At 45.7% G+C, this 19849-nt stretch overlaps 1 protein-coding gene across 1 annotated transcript in view; it reads left to right on the top strand.

The window, feature by feature from the left end:
• Positions 1-3516: 3516 nt before the first annotated feature.
• The window catches only part of DPF3 (double PHD fingers 3), a 207938-nt gene continuing 191605 nt past the window's right edge, over positions 3517-19849 (top strand). The window contains exon 1 of the mRNA XM_088670137.1: positions 3517-3635. Within this exon, the coding sequence (XP_088526263.1) occupies positions 3589-3635 (47 nt within the window). The 5' untranslated portion in view covers positions 3517-3588. The remainder of the gene's footprint in view (positions 3636-19849) is intronic.

Raw genomic sequence — 19849 nt, 5'->3', positions numbered from 1 at the left:
CTAGAGTTTAATACAATTTGAGGTCCAAATTAGTATTTGCTTTGCTTTTCATTCACTTGGTGAAAATGTTGTTGTTGTTTAGTCGTTTAGTCGTGTCCGACTCTTCGTGACCCCATGGACCAGAGCACGCCAGGCACTCCTGTCTTCCACTGCCTCCTGCAGCTTGGTCAAACTCATGTTCGTAGCTTCGAGAACACTGTCCAACCATCTCGTCCTCTGTCGTCCCCTTCTCCTAGTGCCCTCCATCTTTCCCAGCATCAGGGTCTTTTCCAGGGAGTCTTCTCTTCTCATGAGGTAGCCAAAGTATTGGAGCCTCAGCTTCAGGATCTTGAGCATTCAGCAGGGGTGGCTCGCCCATTGGCCCTAGTGGCGCGGGGCGCCCCAGCAAGTGGGGGAGCTGCGTGGCGGCCTCTCTTTTCCTCCTCCTGGACGCCCGTCAGCCACGCCGCTCGGGGGAGAGAGGTAAACAAGTGGAGCAGGGGCACTAGGACCTTGTTCCGCTCTGCAGTGCTGGGATCATCCCTCACCCCGGCGCTGCGTTTCATTGGTAGAGGTGACGCCACATGGCAGCAGCTCTACCAATGAAACGCAGCAAAGAGGTGATGGTGGGCCGTCCCCGGTGTTTTGTTTTTTTAAGAGTGGGGGGGTGCCCGAGGGATCCCTGCACCAGGGCGCCCGATGAGCTTAAGACGCTACTGGCATTCAGGGCTGATTTCCTTAAGAATGGATAGGTTTGATCTTCTTGCAGTCCATGGGACTCTCAAGAGTCTCCTCCAACATGTTAACTTCACTATTATCTGGGTTTTTCTGTTTTTTTGTGGCAACAGGACTATGCAGTTGTTTAAACTTTTATTGAGTAGCAAGTCATTTTAATGATTGTTCTGTGTTGCTTTTGAAGGTTTATTATGTTGCTATACCTCCCCCTGATCTTTTGTGTGAGGGCAGCATATAAATACTTTTATAAATAAATATTGGTCTTGTTTGAATTAAAGCGGTGAAGTTAGAAACAGGCTCATTGCCTTAATCTGACTTTCCTGGGCCCTGACGAACCACCTTGAGTCTGACGAGGATTCTGCTGGGGATCCTTACAAACTGTGTGCCAGTGTTGCGACATGGTCAGCCACAAAAATAGTACTGAGCCCTGCAGCATATGTCTGATCCGACTGATCCATCACTGAGAATTTCAGAATAAGTCTTGACAAGCCCTCCGCAGCACTTTCCTGCTAAGGCAGAGTGGTCTAATGGGGCAAAGCAGCCACTAACCAGGAACCTGGCTCTCCAATCCAATGGCTTTCTCAATCCCAGCAGAGCACAGCCACTGCAGAAGTGGTTAAATGTTAAGAGAAGGAGAAGCGTTGTATCTTGCTTTTAACCTGTAATATATGAGGCAGTCTTTCAGGACAGACGAAAGAAAGCGCATAGTTAAACTCTGGAATCCGCTCCCATAACATGCAGTGATGGCCAGGCCCGTCCTAGCCATAGAGGCTAGTGGCACGGAGAACCACGGGGCGGGGCGCTGGAAGGGCGCCAAGTGAGCGCAGGGTTCCGGCGATCTGGCCAGGACTGTGCTCCTTCTCTGAGGACTCCGCGCTGTGCCTCCTCCTCGTTTCCCCAGCGCTGGGTTCCACTCAGTCGAGCTTCGCCACCAGCGCGCGCACAGCGCCCAAGCAGCTCTTGCTGGTCCCGCGGTGCGCACGCTGGTGGCAAAGCTTGACTGAGCGGAACCCAGCGCTGGGGAAATGAGAAGGAGGCGCAAGCGCAGTGCGGAGTCCTCGGAGGTGGCCTCCCGCTGCTGCCGCGGTCCACTTGGCACTCCTGGGCCCTTGGAAAGGCTCTGGAGGGGGGCGCTGGAGGGACCTAGCGCCAGGGCGCTGGATGGGCTTAAGTGATGGCAACCAACATGGAAAGCTTTAAAAGAGGATGAGAGAAATTCATGGAGAATAAGGCTGCAAGTGACTACGTTCTGTCTCCACTCTTACAGCTCATGCACACGTTTGTCCCTTTGTCCCGTGCCTAGAAAGCACAGATCCGAGAGGTTTCTCGTTTGCCTCCCAGCTTTCCCTGGGAAAACCCATTGTTTACTGCTGAATTGCAACAAACGTCAATCTATGGAAAACCCGAATGTAGTTTGTTCTGATTCAGTGGTAAAGAATGAATTGTCCCCCTGCTACTCACAGGGGAAAGTGGCAGGGCAAATGGAACTGTGGAGGAGCCCTTAGAGACAGCATGCCTCTGAGTACCAGTTGGGCAAATCCTCACTGTGATCAACTCCTACCTGGAAACCTCTGTCCAGGACATGTGGATCCAGAATTGGCCTCCATGGTCACCTACAGATACACCGTTAAGGCCATATTCATGAAAGACAATCTTACTTGGCTACGAGAGGAAGAAGAAGAAGAAGAAGAAGAAGAAGAAGAAGAAGAAGAAGAAGAAGAAGAAGAAGAAGAAGAGGAGGAGGAGGAGGAGGAGGAGTAGGGATCAAAGGAATGAAAGGGAGAGTACTATTGGATTTCCCATGGGCCACTGTTGCACTGTTGCACCAGGTGGGCCTTTGGACTGATGCCGCAGGGCTCTTCTCCTCTTCTTAAAGCATGCCATTCCAACCACCACCATTATTTCTAGAAAGTTAGAACGTGTGATGGAGATCTCAGGAAATGGTGAGAAAAAACATGGTGGGAAAACTGTCGATTTAAATTGAAATGTTGGGACAGGAGACAGAGGAAATGCATGGCAGATTTTGCCACACATGCCAGTAAGGCTCCTGTCTAGATTGACACAATCCAAAAGCGGTGCATTGATCTGGGTTCACTAGCTAGCACAACATTTTATTTGACTAGGATGGCCACCCTTCCCTTCCTCCTCCCAAAAAAATAGCAACTTAAATCATCACTTAGGAGAGAAGCAGTGCAATTTCAGAAACAAGGCTCAAATTGCCTTCCAAGTCTTCTTTTTTTGTTTTGTTTTTTTATATTAACTTCTAGTGTCTGGTTGCTGTTGTAAATGCAGAAGAGACCCTAGAAGAGGGGCATTGTAATGTGAATGAGAATTATGGCCAATACACTTATAATTTGCATTACAAAGTGAAGGAAAAAGGCATTTTAAACCTTAGGTGTGAAAACACCAGCAGTCTTTTAGGCCTGAGGAGCCTAAAGTGATCAGAGCTTTAGAGGTCAAAACAAGTTGCCTTTTTGTTATGCCTTTGGAGGTCTACCATTAATCCTACTTATTTTATTTGCTTGGTTCTTTTAAAAAAGCAGAACTCCACTGATTTCATCTCCATTTATCCTGGAAAATAGGACCCCTAGTACCAGAATTCAATGGATTTGTGTAAACTGTGAGATTGCCATCAGTTTCAAATGATGCTGAGTAGATCTTGATAGCCCTGAGGCATTCTGCATTTATGGTTCTACTGGAAGGAATTGTGTTTTTTTTTTTTTTTTTTAAAAATGGTTTGAATAATGTGGCTCCTGTTGTTGTATGGGGTGAGCAAAAGGTGTCTGTTTCTGTTGCAGATCTTCATTCCTGCCTGTTCAGAAAGATGACTTGTATTTGCAAGGAGGATCTGCTGTTGAGGCTGAAGGACTTGACATGATATTTACTGTCTCTTCTCCAAGAGCGGACAAGCTACAGCACATGTGAGTTGTCTGTGGTTTCAGATGAATAAAAGGGGGTCATTTATTTCTAAAAACATTTCTATACCACTATTCATAAAAATTATCAGAATGGTTTGCAACAATTATCCATAAAACCATAAAATAGAAACCATATAAAAATGTTAAAAATAGAAATCAGCTATTATGGAAATATGTGTTATTACGATGTATTATAAATTGCCTCCATAAGCCTGATGTAATAGTAAAGTTTTCAGCACATAATGTCGTACCTTGGATCCCGAATGCATTGCGAGTCTTAATGTTTTGGCTCCTGAACGCCGTAAACCCAAAAGTGGGTGGGACACTCCAGTTTGCGAACATTCTTTGGAACCCGAATGTCTGATGTGGCTTCCGATTGGCTGCAGGGGCTTCCTGCAGCCAATCAGAAGCTGTGCTTTGGTTTCCAAACTTTTTGGAAGTCGAACGGACTTCCAGAACAAATTCCATTTGACTTCTGGGGTACCGCTGTATTTTAAAGTTGAAACAGAAGGTGCCGGCTGAATCTCTGTTGGCAGGGTATTCCACAATACTGGGTGGATGACACGAAAGACTCAGTTTTTTGCTGTTATCAAATAAGCCTTGCCAAGTTGGGAAATAACCTGTGACACTCCTGCAGACGATCTCAGTGATCAAGCAAAGGTATAAGGGTTGAGGGGGTCCCCCAGGTCTCCTGGACTGAAGTTTTTTTTAAATAAATTAATACAAGGACCTTGAACCTGGGTCATAAGCCCTCATCAGTAACATTTTTTTTGTAATGTTCAGGATCTTTTCTTTTGCAGGCCCTTTTAGGTAAGCAACACTCGCTGGTAAAAAATATATTCTTAAAGGCTCGGACACAAACAATGCTTTATATGAAATGAAATAATATCTATCTTATAAAATAAATGCTATGGTGCTTTGAAATGACCAAATCCTTTCTCCCTGTGGGTCACTATCCTGTTCTTTGTGGAAAATATGTTCTTTCCCCCTTTTCCCCTATTCAAGGGGGAAAGGCAACAATTTATCTACTGTAGTTCTTCCCTGGATTATGCACAGGCCTCCAATAATGGGTTAGTTTGCTCCCTTAAATTTCTGGGTGGAACTGCTGAGGCTCTAGGCATGGATTCTCCCCAGAGCTTTTGGCCTGATGAGACTTTGGAGCTTATGCAGTCTGTATAATGCAGACAATTGCTTTTCTGAGCAATGAATGCACAGCAGTTCCTTCGTGGGCGCAAAGGATCCAATTGGCCTCCCTCAAGCAAATGCTGCTGTAGCAGGAAAATCACATTTCCCTAATGCTCAAAATACCATATACTGTTACTAGGAAAATGTGATCCTGTAGCCCCCAGCTAGTACTTTGATTGCAGCACTATTCCGTGAAACATGACTGCGTGGGTGTTAGCAGGCCCATGACATTACTGGTAATGTGCAATACAAGCTGCTGCCTCCTTCGCAGCAGTCCCTGCACCACTTTGTGCGCTCCGGGTTATATTTAATATTTTATTTTTTTTAAGAAAAAAAATTACTTGCAAGGTCAAGTGCTGCCTCAGTGTCTCGCTAAGGAGTTGGTGTATGATGGCTGGCTCACAGGAGTGCCATATTTCAGAAGTCCCTTCCCTCCCTCTTGTTCTTTATAGACTGTGCAACCCGCTCACAAGTGCACAGCCAGCAGTTGTAAAAAAAATACAAAAGCTGCATCCTCCCTGGCCAGCCTCATCCATTGCATATAGCAGGGGTAGGCAACCTCAGGCCTGTGGGCCGGGTGTGGCCCAATCGCCTTTTCAATCCGGCCCACGGACGGTCTAGGGATCAGTGTGTTTTTACATGAGTAGAATGTGTCCTTTTCTTTAAAATGAATCTCTGGGTTATTTGTATGGCCTGCCTAGTGTTTTTACATGAGTAGAATGTGTGCTTTAATTTAAAATGCATCTCTGAGTTATTTGTGGGGCATAGGAATTCGTTCATCCCCCCCCCCCCGAAAATATAGTCCGGCCCACCACATGGTCTGAGGGACGGTGGACCGGCCCACGGCTGAAAAAGGTTGCTGACCCCTGGCATATTGAACACACACACACACACACACACACACACACACACACACACACTGCTATCACTATATCAAGGTCAAATGCAGAAGAGTTCAACTGATTGCTTAAGATCCTCTCTAGTCCATTTTACCATCCCATTGAATTGTATGAGATTAGCCAAAGTGGCTGCAGTAAGTGTTGGGAAACAGCTCCTCTCCTTCTTCAAGCCCCTTTAGGTCTCTGTTACAGCATACCTGCCAAGTGCAGAATCCGGGACCGGCAGCCGTGTGACACCGGAAGTTGCGTAGATGCAACTTCCGGTGTCGCTTTGCCCATCTATGGGCACCAAAAATGGCCGGCGCCGGCTTCGAAAGTCGCGTCTACGCATGTCCGGAAGTGCGTAGATGCAACTTCCGGTGTCGCTCTGCCCATCTATGGGCACCAAAAATGGCCGCCGCTAACACCGGAAGTCACGTCTACGCACTTCTGGACATGCGTAGACGCGACTTTTGAAGCCGGCGCCGGCCATTTTCAGTGCCCATAGATGGGCAAATCAGAAAAAATGGCTGCCGGCAGGAGAATATAAGGGAGAATAATGGGAGACGAAGAGATATGGGGGACCGCCGGGAAACGGTATGAAAAAATGGGGGTTTCCCGGGGAAAATGGGGTACTTGGCAGCTATGTGTTACAGTTGTACATTTTTCAGGGTACCAGGGCTGTAGTAATGAAGTTGCTCCATAGCAATAATTTATATGCCAGAAAGGAAGCTGTTTTCATAGCTGAGAATGCAAAGTCTTAAAAGATTTTCTTGGAAGGGAGGATATAGGAAGAGTATGGATTCGTAGCGGATGCCTTTTAACAATTCACTGTGTTGTTGTTGCTGGCATCTGTCTGTCTCGAGAGACAATGGAGTGCTCCTCCAATGGCAAAGGAGGATCCAGGGGAGCGCCACCATAGCTGTCAAGTTTTCCCTTTTCTCGTGAGGAAGCCTACTCAGCATAAGAGAATTTCCCTTTAAAAAAGGGAAAACTTGACAGCTATGAGCGCTACTGGGGCTGTTGCACTTGGCGCAGAGCTTCTGGGACTCTGCTTGGGGCACTACAACTATGACATCCAACAAAAAGCAAGATTTTGGCGTTGCACATGGCACAACTGAAATTTGAGACTCTAATGTCCACCACTGAAGTGACCCTCTTGGAGCACAAGCCTGGGCAGTGTGGATGGAGGTCCTGGTTTGCCCAGACGCGCCCGCCCCCGGTCATGCTGATGCGGTCCAAAGGAAAGCAATACATTTGACATCAGCTTGGCTGCAAGAGTTGCCAGAAGGAGGCATACAAGGCACCACCCAATCATCTTTAGGGACTCCCCACTCCGGATTTGCGTAGGGTTTACTCCTTAGCCTTTGTCTTCTCCTGAAGATATCCCACAAGGCAGCAGAGGTTCAGGATCAGATTTTTCCTTCTCCTAGATGGGCTACCTTCCCAGGTTGATGAGTCCCATCAGCCCCTCACTCCCCTCTATAGCAACTGCCTTCTTGTCTGTTGGACCCACAGATGGTCTCCTCTGCTCAATCTGCTGGAACCTGCCTTTGCTTGCAGGGGGAAGTCCCCAACTCACTGAGGGTTTGAGACCCATTGGCTGCCCTCACCTGGTTTAGCCAGCCAGTCAAAGCCATTCCCAGGATGTAGCCGCTGTTGCATGATGACAGCTTCTAGGAGCCACAGGTGAGAGTGGAGTGCAGGGTGGCGACTAAAGATGAACAAACTACCGTACCCCAGAAGGAGCATGACATGTCACCCACCAGAGGTACTACCCCCCTCCAGTTCCCACATGATCCTCTATTTCCCCAACAGTTAGAACATTAATTATATTTATCAAAACAGTTAACATTAAGTCCTTAGAACAAGATAACTTTAACATCAATGCAATTATTTCCTAGGCTATTTATTGTAGACCTATTGGTGTTCTCTAGATAATTCTGTACAGTCTCATCAGCTCTGTGACTGGGAAACATGGAACCTAGACAGGGAAATTTGACAAACTAGTAAGTGAGAGAATGATTTCCAAAGTTTTGTGTCTCTAATTTTCTATCCATTATTCATGGTGAAGTTTACAGCTCTTGGATTTAGCTGACTCAAATGGAATGAATCCAAAAACAAAGCCCTTTTCTTAGTCTGTAAGGCTTTGCCAGTAAAATTTCTGTGGACGTCAACCAGGCAAACAGGTTTACATGTGCATTAACATGCTTTTGCACATATTTGAATTAATATGAGGCTGTAGGTGTGCAGACAGACCAACATATAGGAAAGAATTTGCAGGGAAATGTACATACTACATGCAGACATTTATGAATTGTGTGGATGATTTTGCATGTGCCCATTGACTTGCATGTAGAAGGGTTTGGCTTGTAGTTGAATACTGGTGTGGCAAACTTGAGGGTACATATGGCTGGTAGGGCCCAAGTGAGGCCATGCCTGCTAATCAGCATGCTACTTTTTCAGGGTGCAGGGAGGTTTATGCTTCTAGATAGATTTCTTCATGCAGTGAAGTTTCCTGCTATTTGCAAGAGTAATGTAATATGAACTGAAGTGTCCCAGATTTGAGCTGGAACTTAGCTTCAGTAAGGACTCAAGAATGCTGAAAATTGGAACCTGTGTTCTCAGCTCACCACTACATCTAAACCTGTTTTCAGTGGGGGGGGGGGTGAACGCTAGAACAAGATAATGGAAGGCGGCTGGATGACAGCTGGGGGCCCCTTTGGAGAGACCTGAGGAGAGCATGTTGTATGCAAATAGGCGGAAAGGGAAGAAGAAGAAGAAGAGGAGGAGGAGGAGTTTGGATTTGATATCCCGCTTTATCACTACCCGAAGGAGACTCAAAGTGGCTAACAATCTCCTTTCCTTTCCTCCCCCACAACAAACACTCTGTGAGGTGAGTGAGGCCGAGAGATTTCAGAGAAGTGTGACTAGCTCAAGGTCACCCAGCAGCTGCATGTGGAGGACTGGGGAATCAAACCTGTTCATCAGATTATGAGTCCACCGCTCTTAACCACTACACCACTCTGGCTCTCCACTTTTGGGAAGGCCCCAAATGCTGGCTGCGGCTCCACTATGAAGGGAGAGGGAGGCGGTGCGTTTCCAAAGATTCCTTGTGCTGCTCTAGGCAAGTGTGTCCCATTTTTTGCTTTTCAAAATTTGGCAACCTCAGAGAAAACATCAACTTGGTGAGCGGCAACGGTGGAAAAAGTCAAACAAATCTGTGTCAAAAGTTCACTGATTTGCTAACAGCGAACAAAGAGAACATGGGGCACTAGTTGTGAAACAACTCCATTGGCTTCCTGTTGGTTTCTGAGCCCAATTCAAAGTGCCCCGTAAGGCCTTCCATGGCCTGTGCCTGGGGTACCAAAATAAATACTGAGTTTGTCCTTAGAGGCTCTGCTCCATCTTCCCCCACTGTCTGAGGTATGGTATGGCCTTTTCTATAATGGTGCCCAAACTCTTGAAATCCTTCCCTAGGAAATTCATCCTGCTCTTCCATTGCTGGCCTTCTAGGGTCAAGCGGAGCCTGTGTTGTTTCAAAGGTCATTTTGAAGTCCCGGATCATGGAAGTGATTTCCCTCCATTAGCTGCTGGTTTTTGTAGTGCTTTGCTGCTTGTGTTAGTTCAATGTTCTTAATTGTTTAATTGCTGTATCTTAGCTAAGGAGGGTGAGCTGCCTTGAAGGGTTTTTGGCACTATAGGTGGGCTAAATATATTTGGATACGTCAATGCTTGTTGTAACCAAGAGCTGGAAAAATTAGAGAGCGCCTGCCATTTTGCTAATGTGTTACTTAAGGGTAAGACAACTAGCACATTGGGACCAACTGAGTGAAATGGTCATGCTGAGAGAGGCTGAAGCCAAAGTACTGAACAATTTGCTAACAACTAACTTATTGCTCCATCCTCCCCATGGCAGTCCTTTAGGTATATGAAGATGGCTATTATGTCTCATCGGGTGGCGGGGACGCGAGTGGCGGTGTGGGTTAAACCACAGAGCCTAGGGCTTGCTGATCAGAAGGTCAGCGGTTCGAATCCCCGTGACAGGGTGAACTCCCGTTGTTCGGTCCCTGCTCCTGCCAACCTAGCAGTTCGAAAGCACATCAAAGTGCAAGTAGATAAATAGGTACTGCTCTGGCGGGAAGGTAACCGGCATTTCCGTGTGCTGCTCTGGTTTGCCAGAAGCGGCTTAGTCATGCTGACCACATGACCTGGAAGCTGTACGCCGGCTCCCTCGGCCAGTGAAGCAAGATGAGTGCCGCAACCCTAAAGTCATCCGCGATTGGACCTAACAGTCAGAGGTCCCTTTACCTTTTAACTTCTTGCTCCATCCTTCCCGTGGCAGTCCTTTAGGTATTTGAATATGGCTATCATGTCTCATCTCAGTCTTCTCTGTTCAGTCTTCAGCTGTTCGGCAGTGGAATTTGCTACCAAGGAGTGTGGTGGAGTCTCCTTCTTGGAGGTCTTTAAGCAGAGGCTTGACAGGCATATGTCAAGAATGCTTTGATGGTGTTTCCTGCTTGGCAGGGGGTTGGACTGGATGGCCCTTGTGGTCTCTTCCAACTCTATGATTCTATGATTCTCTTTTCCAGGCTAAATATACCCAGCTCCCTCAACGATTCCTAATAAAGCTTGGTTTCTAGACCCTTGATCATCTTGGTCACCCTCTTCTGCACTCATTCCAGCTTGTCAGTATCCTTCTTAAATTGTGGTGCCTAGAAATGAACACAGTACTCCAGGTGTGATCTGATTGAGGTAGAATTGAGTGGTACTATTACTTCCCTTGTTCTGGATGCTATACTTCTGTTGATGCAGGCTAGAATAGCATTAGCATTTTTTTCCTGCTGCATCACACTGTTGACATGTTGAGCTTGTGGTCTACTAAGACCCCTAGATCCTTTCCACATGTACTACTGGCAAGCCAGGTGTCCTCCATGTTATATTTGTGCAGCTGGTTCCTCCTGTCTAAGTGTATAAACTTGCATTTGTCCCTATTGAAATTCATTTTTTTAGTTTGGGCGCAGTTCCCTAATCTGTTAAAGGTCATCTTGAATCTCAGTTCTGTATTCAACAGCACTGGCCACTCCTCCCAGTTGGGTGTCATGTACAAATTTGATGAGCATCCCCTCCATACCTTCATCCAAGTCATTTATAAAGCTGTTGAACAACAACAAGCCCAGGACAGAACCCTGCAGCGACTCACTTGTCACTTTTTTCCAGCATGATGAGGAACCATTAGTGAGCATTGTGGGTTTAATCAGTCAACCAACTACAAATCCACCTGGTAGTTACCTCATCCAGTCCACATTTTACCAGTTTCTCCACAATAATATAATGGGGGACTTTTTAGGGTTCCGGTTTCCGCCGGCAGGAATGGCGGACCTGTTTTCCATCTCTCTGACCTTCGTAAGGAATTTGGCGGTTGCTAGGGGAGTAAATGGCAACCCCCTACCCTCTCCGGGGGTTACGGAGAGGGGCCGCTGGCCCGCGATGCCCCCAGACCCACTCCGACTTTTTTTGGAGTGGGGGGAGCTTGGGCTGAGCACTTACGAGGGCCAGGACTCCCGGACGCTAATCTGCATGGCGGGGATTTCAATGGTTAAAGAAGATAATTAGGCTTAAATCTATGGACATACTTCAGAAGGAGGGGAAGAAGCGCTGTTTACTGCTGAGAAATTTATGCTGCTGAGAGAGAGGAGTCAAAGGCTGTATTTCATCTGAAAGAAGGATTGATGGGGACGGAGCGATAAGGGAAGCGAGTCCTTTTTTATTTTTCTTCATATGAGTTACTTCGTACCTTCCCAGACGCGATGTCCTGGTTTGTTTGGAGTGAAAGAGAAGCAAAAGACTGTGTGAGTTGAACTTTATAAACTGTTGTTACTGAGCATATTTTTTAAAGATGTGGAGTTGCCGACGAGAAAAGCCCCCCTCTAGTTGGACGGAAGGAGTCCTGGACGCGTTCGGAGGATTTATGAGCTGTGACGCACTTTGAATTGGAGCAGCGACCTGAAGCTAAGTTCAGCTATAGGGCAAGGAGATCCATTAATTTACCAAGAGTCTATGGTTTGATGTTTGGGTCTTCTGCCTGGAAAAGCTGTAAATTTTATATGAGAGAAAACGAAAGTGTTTTGAGTTTTTTTAAGATGGCGCTGCTTCGTGTTGACGCAACAGGGAGCTCCAGACCAAGAAGATTTATGGGGAGGCTGGACTGATTAACCCACACAGGAGAAAGAACATTTGTGAAACCTTGTTTGATATTTATCTCAGCAGCTGGGAAACAATCGGTTGAAAGTGGAAAACATCTATGTGATTATAAGGGAAAGATTCGGATTATTATGAACTTGGAGAGATGATTTGAACTTTAGAAAAAAGACGGCAGTGGACAGTTGCGAGGAATTCCCAATTTCTTGAAGCATGGGAACCCAAAAAATTTTTTTAGATGATTTGGCATAATATTCGGTTTGATTGATATATATGTGTATAATTTGAAATAACAAATGTGATATAATTGGTTTTAATTGGAAAATTAATAAAAACATATTTTTTAAAAAATAATATAATGGGGGACTTTTTCAAAAGCCTTACTAAAATCAAGATATACTATGTCCACAGCATTTCCCTGATCCACCAAGCTTGTAACTCAATCAAAAGAGAAAGAAATGAGATTCATCTGGCATGACTTATTTTTGAGATGCTGAGTCTTAGTAATCACAGCATCCTTTTCTAAGTGCTCACAGACTGACTGTTTAATTATCTGCTCTTGATATTCCCACCCCCATCCCTTTTGTAGATGGGAAAAACATTTGCCTGCCTCCAGTATGCAGGGACCTGACCTGTTCTCCAAGGATTCTCAATGGTTATAGACAGAGGCTCTAAAATTACACCCACAAGCTCCTTTAGTACCCTTGGGTGCAACTCATCAGGCCCTGGAGATTCGAAGTCATTTAAGGTCGCTAGGTGCTCCCTTAACTAATCTCTTTTCCTATCTTGGGCTGCAGCTCCCTCCTTGCATTATTTATTCTGTTATTACCAGGTTGGGCACTGCTTTCTTTCTTTTTGCATGAAGACAGAGGCAAAGTAGGTGTTGAACAGTTCCACCTTATCTCTGTCACCCAATAGCATTTCTCCATCATCTCCACACAAGGGGCATACTACTTGCTTGTTCCTCTTGCTTCAGACATAGCCAAAGAAACCTTTTAAAATTATTTTTAACCTCTCTTGCTAGCCTGATTTCATTCTGAGCTTTGGCTTGCCTGACCTACTCCTTGAAACTGTTGGTGTATACTCTTCCTTTGTGATTTCTCTTTTCTTCCATTTCTTATACAGTCCCTTCTTACATCTCAGCTCATCTGTAAGCTCCTTATGCAGTCACACTGGTTTCCTTAGGTGCCTCCCACTTTTCTTTCATGTTGGAATTGTCTGCCTTTGTGCCTTCAGTAGTTCACCTTTAAGAAACTCCCATTCATCTTGGACTCCCTTCTCCACGAGTATTTCTGACCATGGGACTTCACCTACTACTATTTCCTTAAGCTTTTTGAAATCAGCCTTCTTAAGTTCCAGAATACATGTCCAACTGCACTCAAGCTTTCCCTTGCCTGTGTATAATGAAACCCAAGAGGACAAATTAGTTTAAATTTCCTGTTATGTGGATTATGAGCCAAATTCATCCCAAGTATATACGCTTAAAAGAGAGACTTTAGAGGCTAAATATGTTCTTTGTGGCCACCCAGAGATACCAGACTTTAAAACAATGCCATGCACTTGATTGCTTTTTTTTAAACCACTGAGCTTGCTACACTTGCAGTTGCAGCTTCTTTCTGATGCTGCAGTCAAAGAGTTGTTTATGTATCTCATGAGAGGATGTGAGTTGCAAACAACTTTGACAGGTGTCAGTTATTTTAAGGAAAGATTCCCACACTCCTGAATGCCGGAGCTCTACAGAAGATAATTGAGAGTTGCTGGACTTTGCAGCATATCTTCTTTGTGAAATTCTTATCTGATTCGCCTTTGATTTTTAGGTTGCTCAAAGGGCTGGACCAGTTCCAACCTTTCCTTTGTATTAGCTGATAAACAGCCTCCCCCAAGAACTGTTACAGCAGCCAGAAATACATCCTTCAATTACAAGGAGCACCAACAGGGTATGCACTCTTATTGTGTAGTTTCATAGAACTTTATATTTAGTACCTGACCTAAGGTATCTTTGAACTAGTCTATGCACACATTACTTTATCTATGCAGCAAACAGCCCTGCTTATAACATCTCTAACATATACTTTCTATGTGGATCCTTTGGATCAACTGAATATCTAGGCCACTTCTAAACTAACAACAACAACAACAACAACCACACACATTCTCAATTCCTCTCTCCTCAAAATCCACTTTGCTTTCAGGATAGTAGTGGGATGAAGACAAAATCTACTGATATCATATATCAGTCTGGAACAACTGGAGACTTACCAAGCTGAACAGCCCACTAGGTGTGTGCTGTGGCCTGTCAGGGACTTGATAAGGCCCCTGTTTTCTTCTCTGCCTCACACTGCAAAAAAGAGTTGCTGTTGTCATGTCGGACACCTTGAAAGGCATAATCCATGGCCGATGGGCTGCATTTGGCTTAGTTTGTACCATGGCCTCTTATATGTCCCCCACTCCCACAAAGACTTGTACCCACTGTGAACTTTGCCCAATTCCTTGATTCAATAATCACATGTCTACAGAGATATTTTGGGGCCTGATAAGCCCCAAATGATAAGCTTATGGTGGCATAACAATGTAAGTATGTAGCCAGCAGACTGCTTTAGAAAGGCTCTGCTGGATCAGGCCGAAAGGCCTATCTAATCCAATGCCTTCTTTCACTTGTTTGACAACCAGGTGCCCATGGGAAGCCCCCAAACAGGTAGCATCTTATGCTTCCTAATGGTAGGACTGGAGAACATGAAAATAATACTGAACCACGGCCCTTTCTCTCTTTTGTTTAAGACTACTGTGGCTGCAGTCTTAAGCACACACTCCTAGGCAAGCATGTATAGGACTGCATGGCACGAGACCAGATTTAGTCGAAACACAAGTCAGATCTGCACTGCAAGCTGATAATCAACTGTTTAGTGCTGCTGGACAAAGATGATGACCTGGGGTTTTTGCTCTTTCTGTTGCCCCCCTTTATTACAATATCATTCCACACGCAGTCACAATGACGTCTCTAGGAAGGTGCAAGTGTGGTTCAGTTCCATGGCTGCCACCCTTTGGTTTAATCTCAGACGCAAAATGTGCAGTGATTCATTTCCAGGTAGCAATCCTACTGACATTCTTTTCCGCTTTCCAGTTATTTCTCATCAAGATACTATCGTGGGTTTATTTGTACAACTACGCAAAGTTCAACAAAAACAAATGTGCCCAGTTTGCCTTTTGATAAAGATGTAAATTGGGAGGTCTGATTTCTGTGGTTTCTGTCTATGTGCATGTTTGTAGAGCAGTATTTCGAAGCAGGGAAAGTTGCCCTTCAGACTAATAAAATGTTCAATGCAGTAACAGCATGCCACACCACACCCACACTAGCTTCCATATGGTGTCAAAGCAGGCCAGATGTGCATTGCACTGCATATGGGGTAGGTTAGGTGCCTTGTATCAGCATTAACTTGCATATAACTGTAAATGCATGTCCAGGGTAGATATCTCCTGTCACACTGCATACCTTTGATTTCTGCATGAAATAAAAAACACCGTTCTGGTCCCGTCCCCCCCAATATTTGATCTAGCAACAATTTCATTGACTGGAGTATCCTTTGTGGATTGGGTAGTAGTCACACCCTCCACTGTTTTAGAGGATGCCATCACCCCCACAGTAGTAGGGTACAAAATCCATTCATGGGGGACGTTGTTCAAAACTGTTGGGAATCTGTTCCCAGCAGATCATCCCTCTTGAGTTAAGAGCATGTGCAGAACTACAAATAGCCAGACATACAGCTTACAGGACCACAGATGGAGCATTGTGTTGGAACAAGATGCTTGCTCAGGACTCTACTACATAGGAGGGCCTCCCAATGTCCCAGGACTGATTTGCCACATTTTGAAGTAAGATGAATAATATACTCTGCCATATAAAGCAGGCACAGGAAACCTCTAGGCCCTGCACTAGATTCAGCCCCCAGGGACTCCCCACACAACTCACCCAAGCTTCTCCCCAAGCCTCCCCACCGCTCCTCTGTTAATTTTTAAGTTTGTAGGCAGAAGACTCAAGGTTCAGTCCCCAGTATTTCCAAACACAGCAGAGAGAGTCTCTGGGGTGCAGCTGCCAAGTCAGTGAAGGCTGGGGTGCAGCTGGGGTGCAGCTGCCAAGTCAGTGAAGGCTGAACCAGAGGGGCCAGTAGTCAGTCTTGGTATACAGCAGTTCCCTATGTTCCTGTGATGTATATTTATTCTGAAATGAGTCTCTCTGAGTTTAGTGAGGCTTAATCTTAACCAAAGATTTTAAATCTTTGGTTTGGTTAAAATCTTAACCAAACCAGACAGGAGTTTATTGTGAAATTGTTGCTGCTATGCTTACAATTCCACATACATACACACACCCTGCATCTACATGACATTGTAATGTAAACATACATACATACATACATACATACATACATACATACATACATACATGTTCCGTTTCTGTTAATTGGTTCTCATGGGAAACTTATAGATTCTTGCTTCATACAATTAACTCAAGGCAGTGTCAATTTACTCTTGGCAGAAAGCCAAGGTCTGCCTGACCTGGAAACTACTCTCTGATTGGTTAACGGCCAGCACTGAACTCTTATCTAGGAATGCTAGCACAGTTGTTTCTTGTTGGGTGTTAGGAGTAGGAGTGCTGTGTATATGGTTGGAGAGAGAGAGACAGAGAGGATTTATTTTGCTTTGCTTTATAGGCAGAAACTCTGCTGGTTTTATTTTCTTTTAATAAATCCTGTAAATAGTTATTCTGCGTCTAGCCGACTAGTCATTTCCACCTCAACTAGCTTCTGCACTGTGCAGGAAAACTCTGCTACGTTTGGGCTAAAGCCACTAGAGCTATGCCTGACACTTCAAAATTCTAAGAATACATACATACATACATACATACATACATACATACATACATACATACATACAGGCTGGCATTTTTGTTTGTTTACATTTAGTCTGGATTTCCCCTTAATGTGGAAAATCAGATATGTAAAAATAGCCCAGTGTACACCTGCAACTGCTCCCAGCATGTTAGTGCAATTTTTAGGGTGAGTGTTTTGTTATGTGTGTGATAACATCTCAGTAGGTAGTCCCTATTGCCACACACCTACTTACATTTTGCTCTTCACCTGAGCAGTTTTGTTTCCAGTAGCCTCAGATAACAAATACAAGACTCCTATTTCTACTGCTTGTCCCACACCTGGTTTGGAGGAGAGACTCTCTCAATATCTCCTGAGAGGTTGTAATCACTGTATGAACACCTGCCCCCCCTTTAATTAGAAAACAAACAAACACAGAGGTATTTGACAAAACCCACAGTTTTTTTTTATTTAAATTATTCCCTTTCCAAAGCCCTACCCTTCATTTTGCCCCTAATAAAACATGGTAGCTAGCTGAAGAAGGCTGGCTATGCTGGCTCATGTACAATTCTTAGGATGCAATTTCTTCAGGTATGCAGAGGTATAGAAATACCTGTGTTCATGCCTGTAATTTAAAAAGGTAGTGGGTGCCAGGGGAGAAGTAACTGAGGGGAGAGACCAAAAAGCAGCAACTCTGGTGTGGATGGCAAGTAGTGGAACACTCATGAATATAATATCCATTACAGAGGTGGGGAGAGGAATGTGTGGAAGCTAGCATGCCTAACACGCACACAGAAAAAGTAGATCTTGAAGACTCATTTATGATACCAGGTCTGGTCCCTATCTGGAAGTACCCAAAGTGTGCTTAGCAGTGCAGTCCTCAAACGTCCAATGATTGGGTTTCACATACATGCCTGCTGAGTGTGTTCACTCAAAAGTTAGTCTCATTGAGTTCCATGGGCTTCACTGCCAAGTAAGCATGCATAGGATTTCAGCCTTTAGACACATCAAAAATCTTTCAGCTCCTCTTCTGGGTAATTCATTTGCAGACTCGTGTAATTAGCCACAGGTAAACTCAGACGTCTTGGTGTCTTTCCCAGAAATGGGGCTCTGTCTCCACTCCTTTCCCTTGCAGTCAGAAGACCTGCTGCCTCCGAGAAGTTCCTTCGCTGCTTCGGAGCACTTACATGTGCTTTAATGAAATGTAGGCGAAGTTCCCTCCCTCCCGCTCCCTTTTCTCATGTCAAAAAGATCAGAGAGGTCAGGTCCCAACACGCTACACCCAGACGATCACGCTTCCAAAAAGTTGCTTTGAGTGAAACAAACAGGCGGTCGGTTTGGCCACTGTGCATTATGTAACTAGTGCACTGGCTGCAGGAGCTGGATGACTGACACAGAGAAATTCCTGGCGGAGGGGGAAGGGTGCTGCTGCTGCTGCCCTGAAGTCACTGTAATTACCAAGCGCCGTTCCAAGAAACCTAAAGGGTAAAGTGGCTGGAGATCAAGGGAAACAAAATGGAGACCACCATGTTTTGTTTTGTTTTCGTTTTTTTTTAATACCCCGAAGAACTAGAACGTGCACTGCAGAAGTGAGTGTCAGTACACATGTAACACGCCCCCCCCCCGATTAAATGGCACGAACCCAATCCGAGCATATGAATAGTTGGTGGTGGTGGAGGGGATGCTCTTCGGGAAACGAGAAGCTATGGAAACAATGAACGAACTATGTTTCACCCCCGCGCGCACACGCACCCCACGCTCGCCTCTGTGCGTGTGCGGTTGTTGTTCTTTTTCTTTTAAAGACCCAAACTATTATTAAAAACTCTTAAAACTCCCCGCTATCTAAGTTCGAGCGCAGATTGCCCCTTTGCTGTGTCGCTGCCCCTTTAAGACCTGCTCTCTTAACAGTTGCACAGAAAGGGAGTGACCTCTGGGCTTTGACAGCTCCCCTAATAACTAGCAGAACCCTGGCTCCTCCCTCGGCGTTTGATTGGGCGGCGGGCCGGTATCCACTTTCTCGATTGGCCGAACGCTTCCCCTGAGCGAACCTTTAGAACTCCGAGACACAATATTCTGTTACATTGTAGCAAAATGGCGACTGTCATTCACAACCCCCTGAAAGCGTAAGTAGGAATCAAAAATGTACATATTCCGCGTGGTTTAAATATGAAAAAGGGCGCCTTTCCGATGCATGCTGCCAGACTGAACCTGGCGTCTCCAGACTCCCAGCTGGTCTACCCTCCTTCGCTCTTTTCTTTCCTATCTCCTCCTCCTCTCTTTCTCTTTTTTGTGCAACACACACGAAGTCTCTCGCTCGGTAATTAATAAGAAGAAATTATTACGTTCGCGTCCTGCTTAATTGATTTGCGGTGGTGAAAAGAAAGCGGAGTTTCTGGGCGCTGGGGCACCGACGCTCTTGCAGCTCTCGGGAACGGCAAGGTTTTGACGGATCCCCGAGGGGGTGCGTTGCACTTGACAGAGTCCTGTGCGTGGCGTCCGGGCTGGCTTTGCAGCGCTGTCAGCGCAGCGTCCAGCGCCGAAAGATCGATTTGTGGGAACCGGGTGCACAAGGACGGGCTCGGCAAACGCTCGGGTTGCAGTTTCGCGAGTTTTTTTTTCCTTTTCTGTTTGCAGAACACTGTAGTTCGGGGATGGCTTGAAAGCTGCGGGAGGGAAGGAGTTTGAGTCGCCAGCGTTTGGCTGGCTCGTTGTTGGCAAAAGGGCAGCACGGATCTTTTCATGGCAGGACAGTAGGGACATATTAGCCATTACACTTGTATATGCGTGTGTATGGAGAGAGAGACCGACTTGTTCTAGATGAAGGACTCGGGTTGGTGGCTGGTTGCTTTTGATAAAGCGCAGGAAGTCCGGCGATCTGCTTTACATACCGTTCGACCCCCCCCCCCCCCGCTTTTAAAAGTCGAGGATGCCGGAGCTCGGAATGCGTTTCGATTCTGGAATGAATACACTCGGTGGACGCCGCCAGGGTGCAATTGAGGGTGAAATCTGGCTACTCTCCAGAATCCAGATCATCCAGAAAAGCCCCGGTGTGCAGGTTCTGGGGGCAGCCCTACTACCTCGGGGGGCGGCG

Source organism: Zootoca vivipara, chromosome 1, assembly GCF_965207765.1.
Source record: "Zootoca vivipara chromosome 1, rZooViv2.hap1.1, whole genome shotgun sequence".
Taxonomy (NCBI): domain Eukaryota; kingdom Metazoa; phylum Chordata; class Lepidosauria; order Squamata; family Lacertidae; genus Zootoca; species Zootoca vivipara.
Note: the sequence above shows the minus strand (reverse complement) of the source record. Positions and strands in the feature narration are given on the sequence as shown.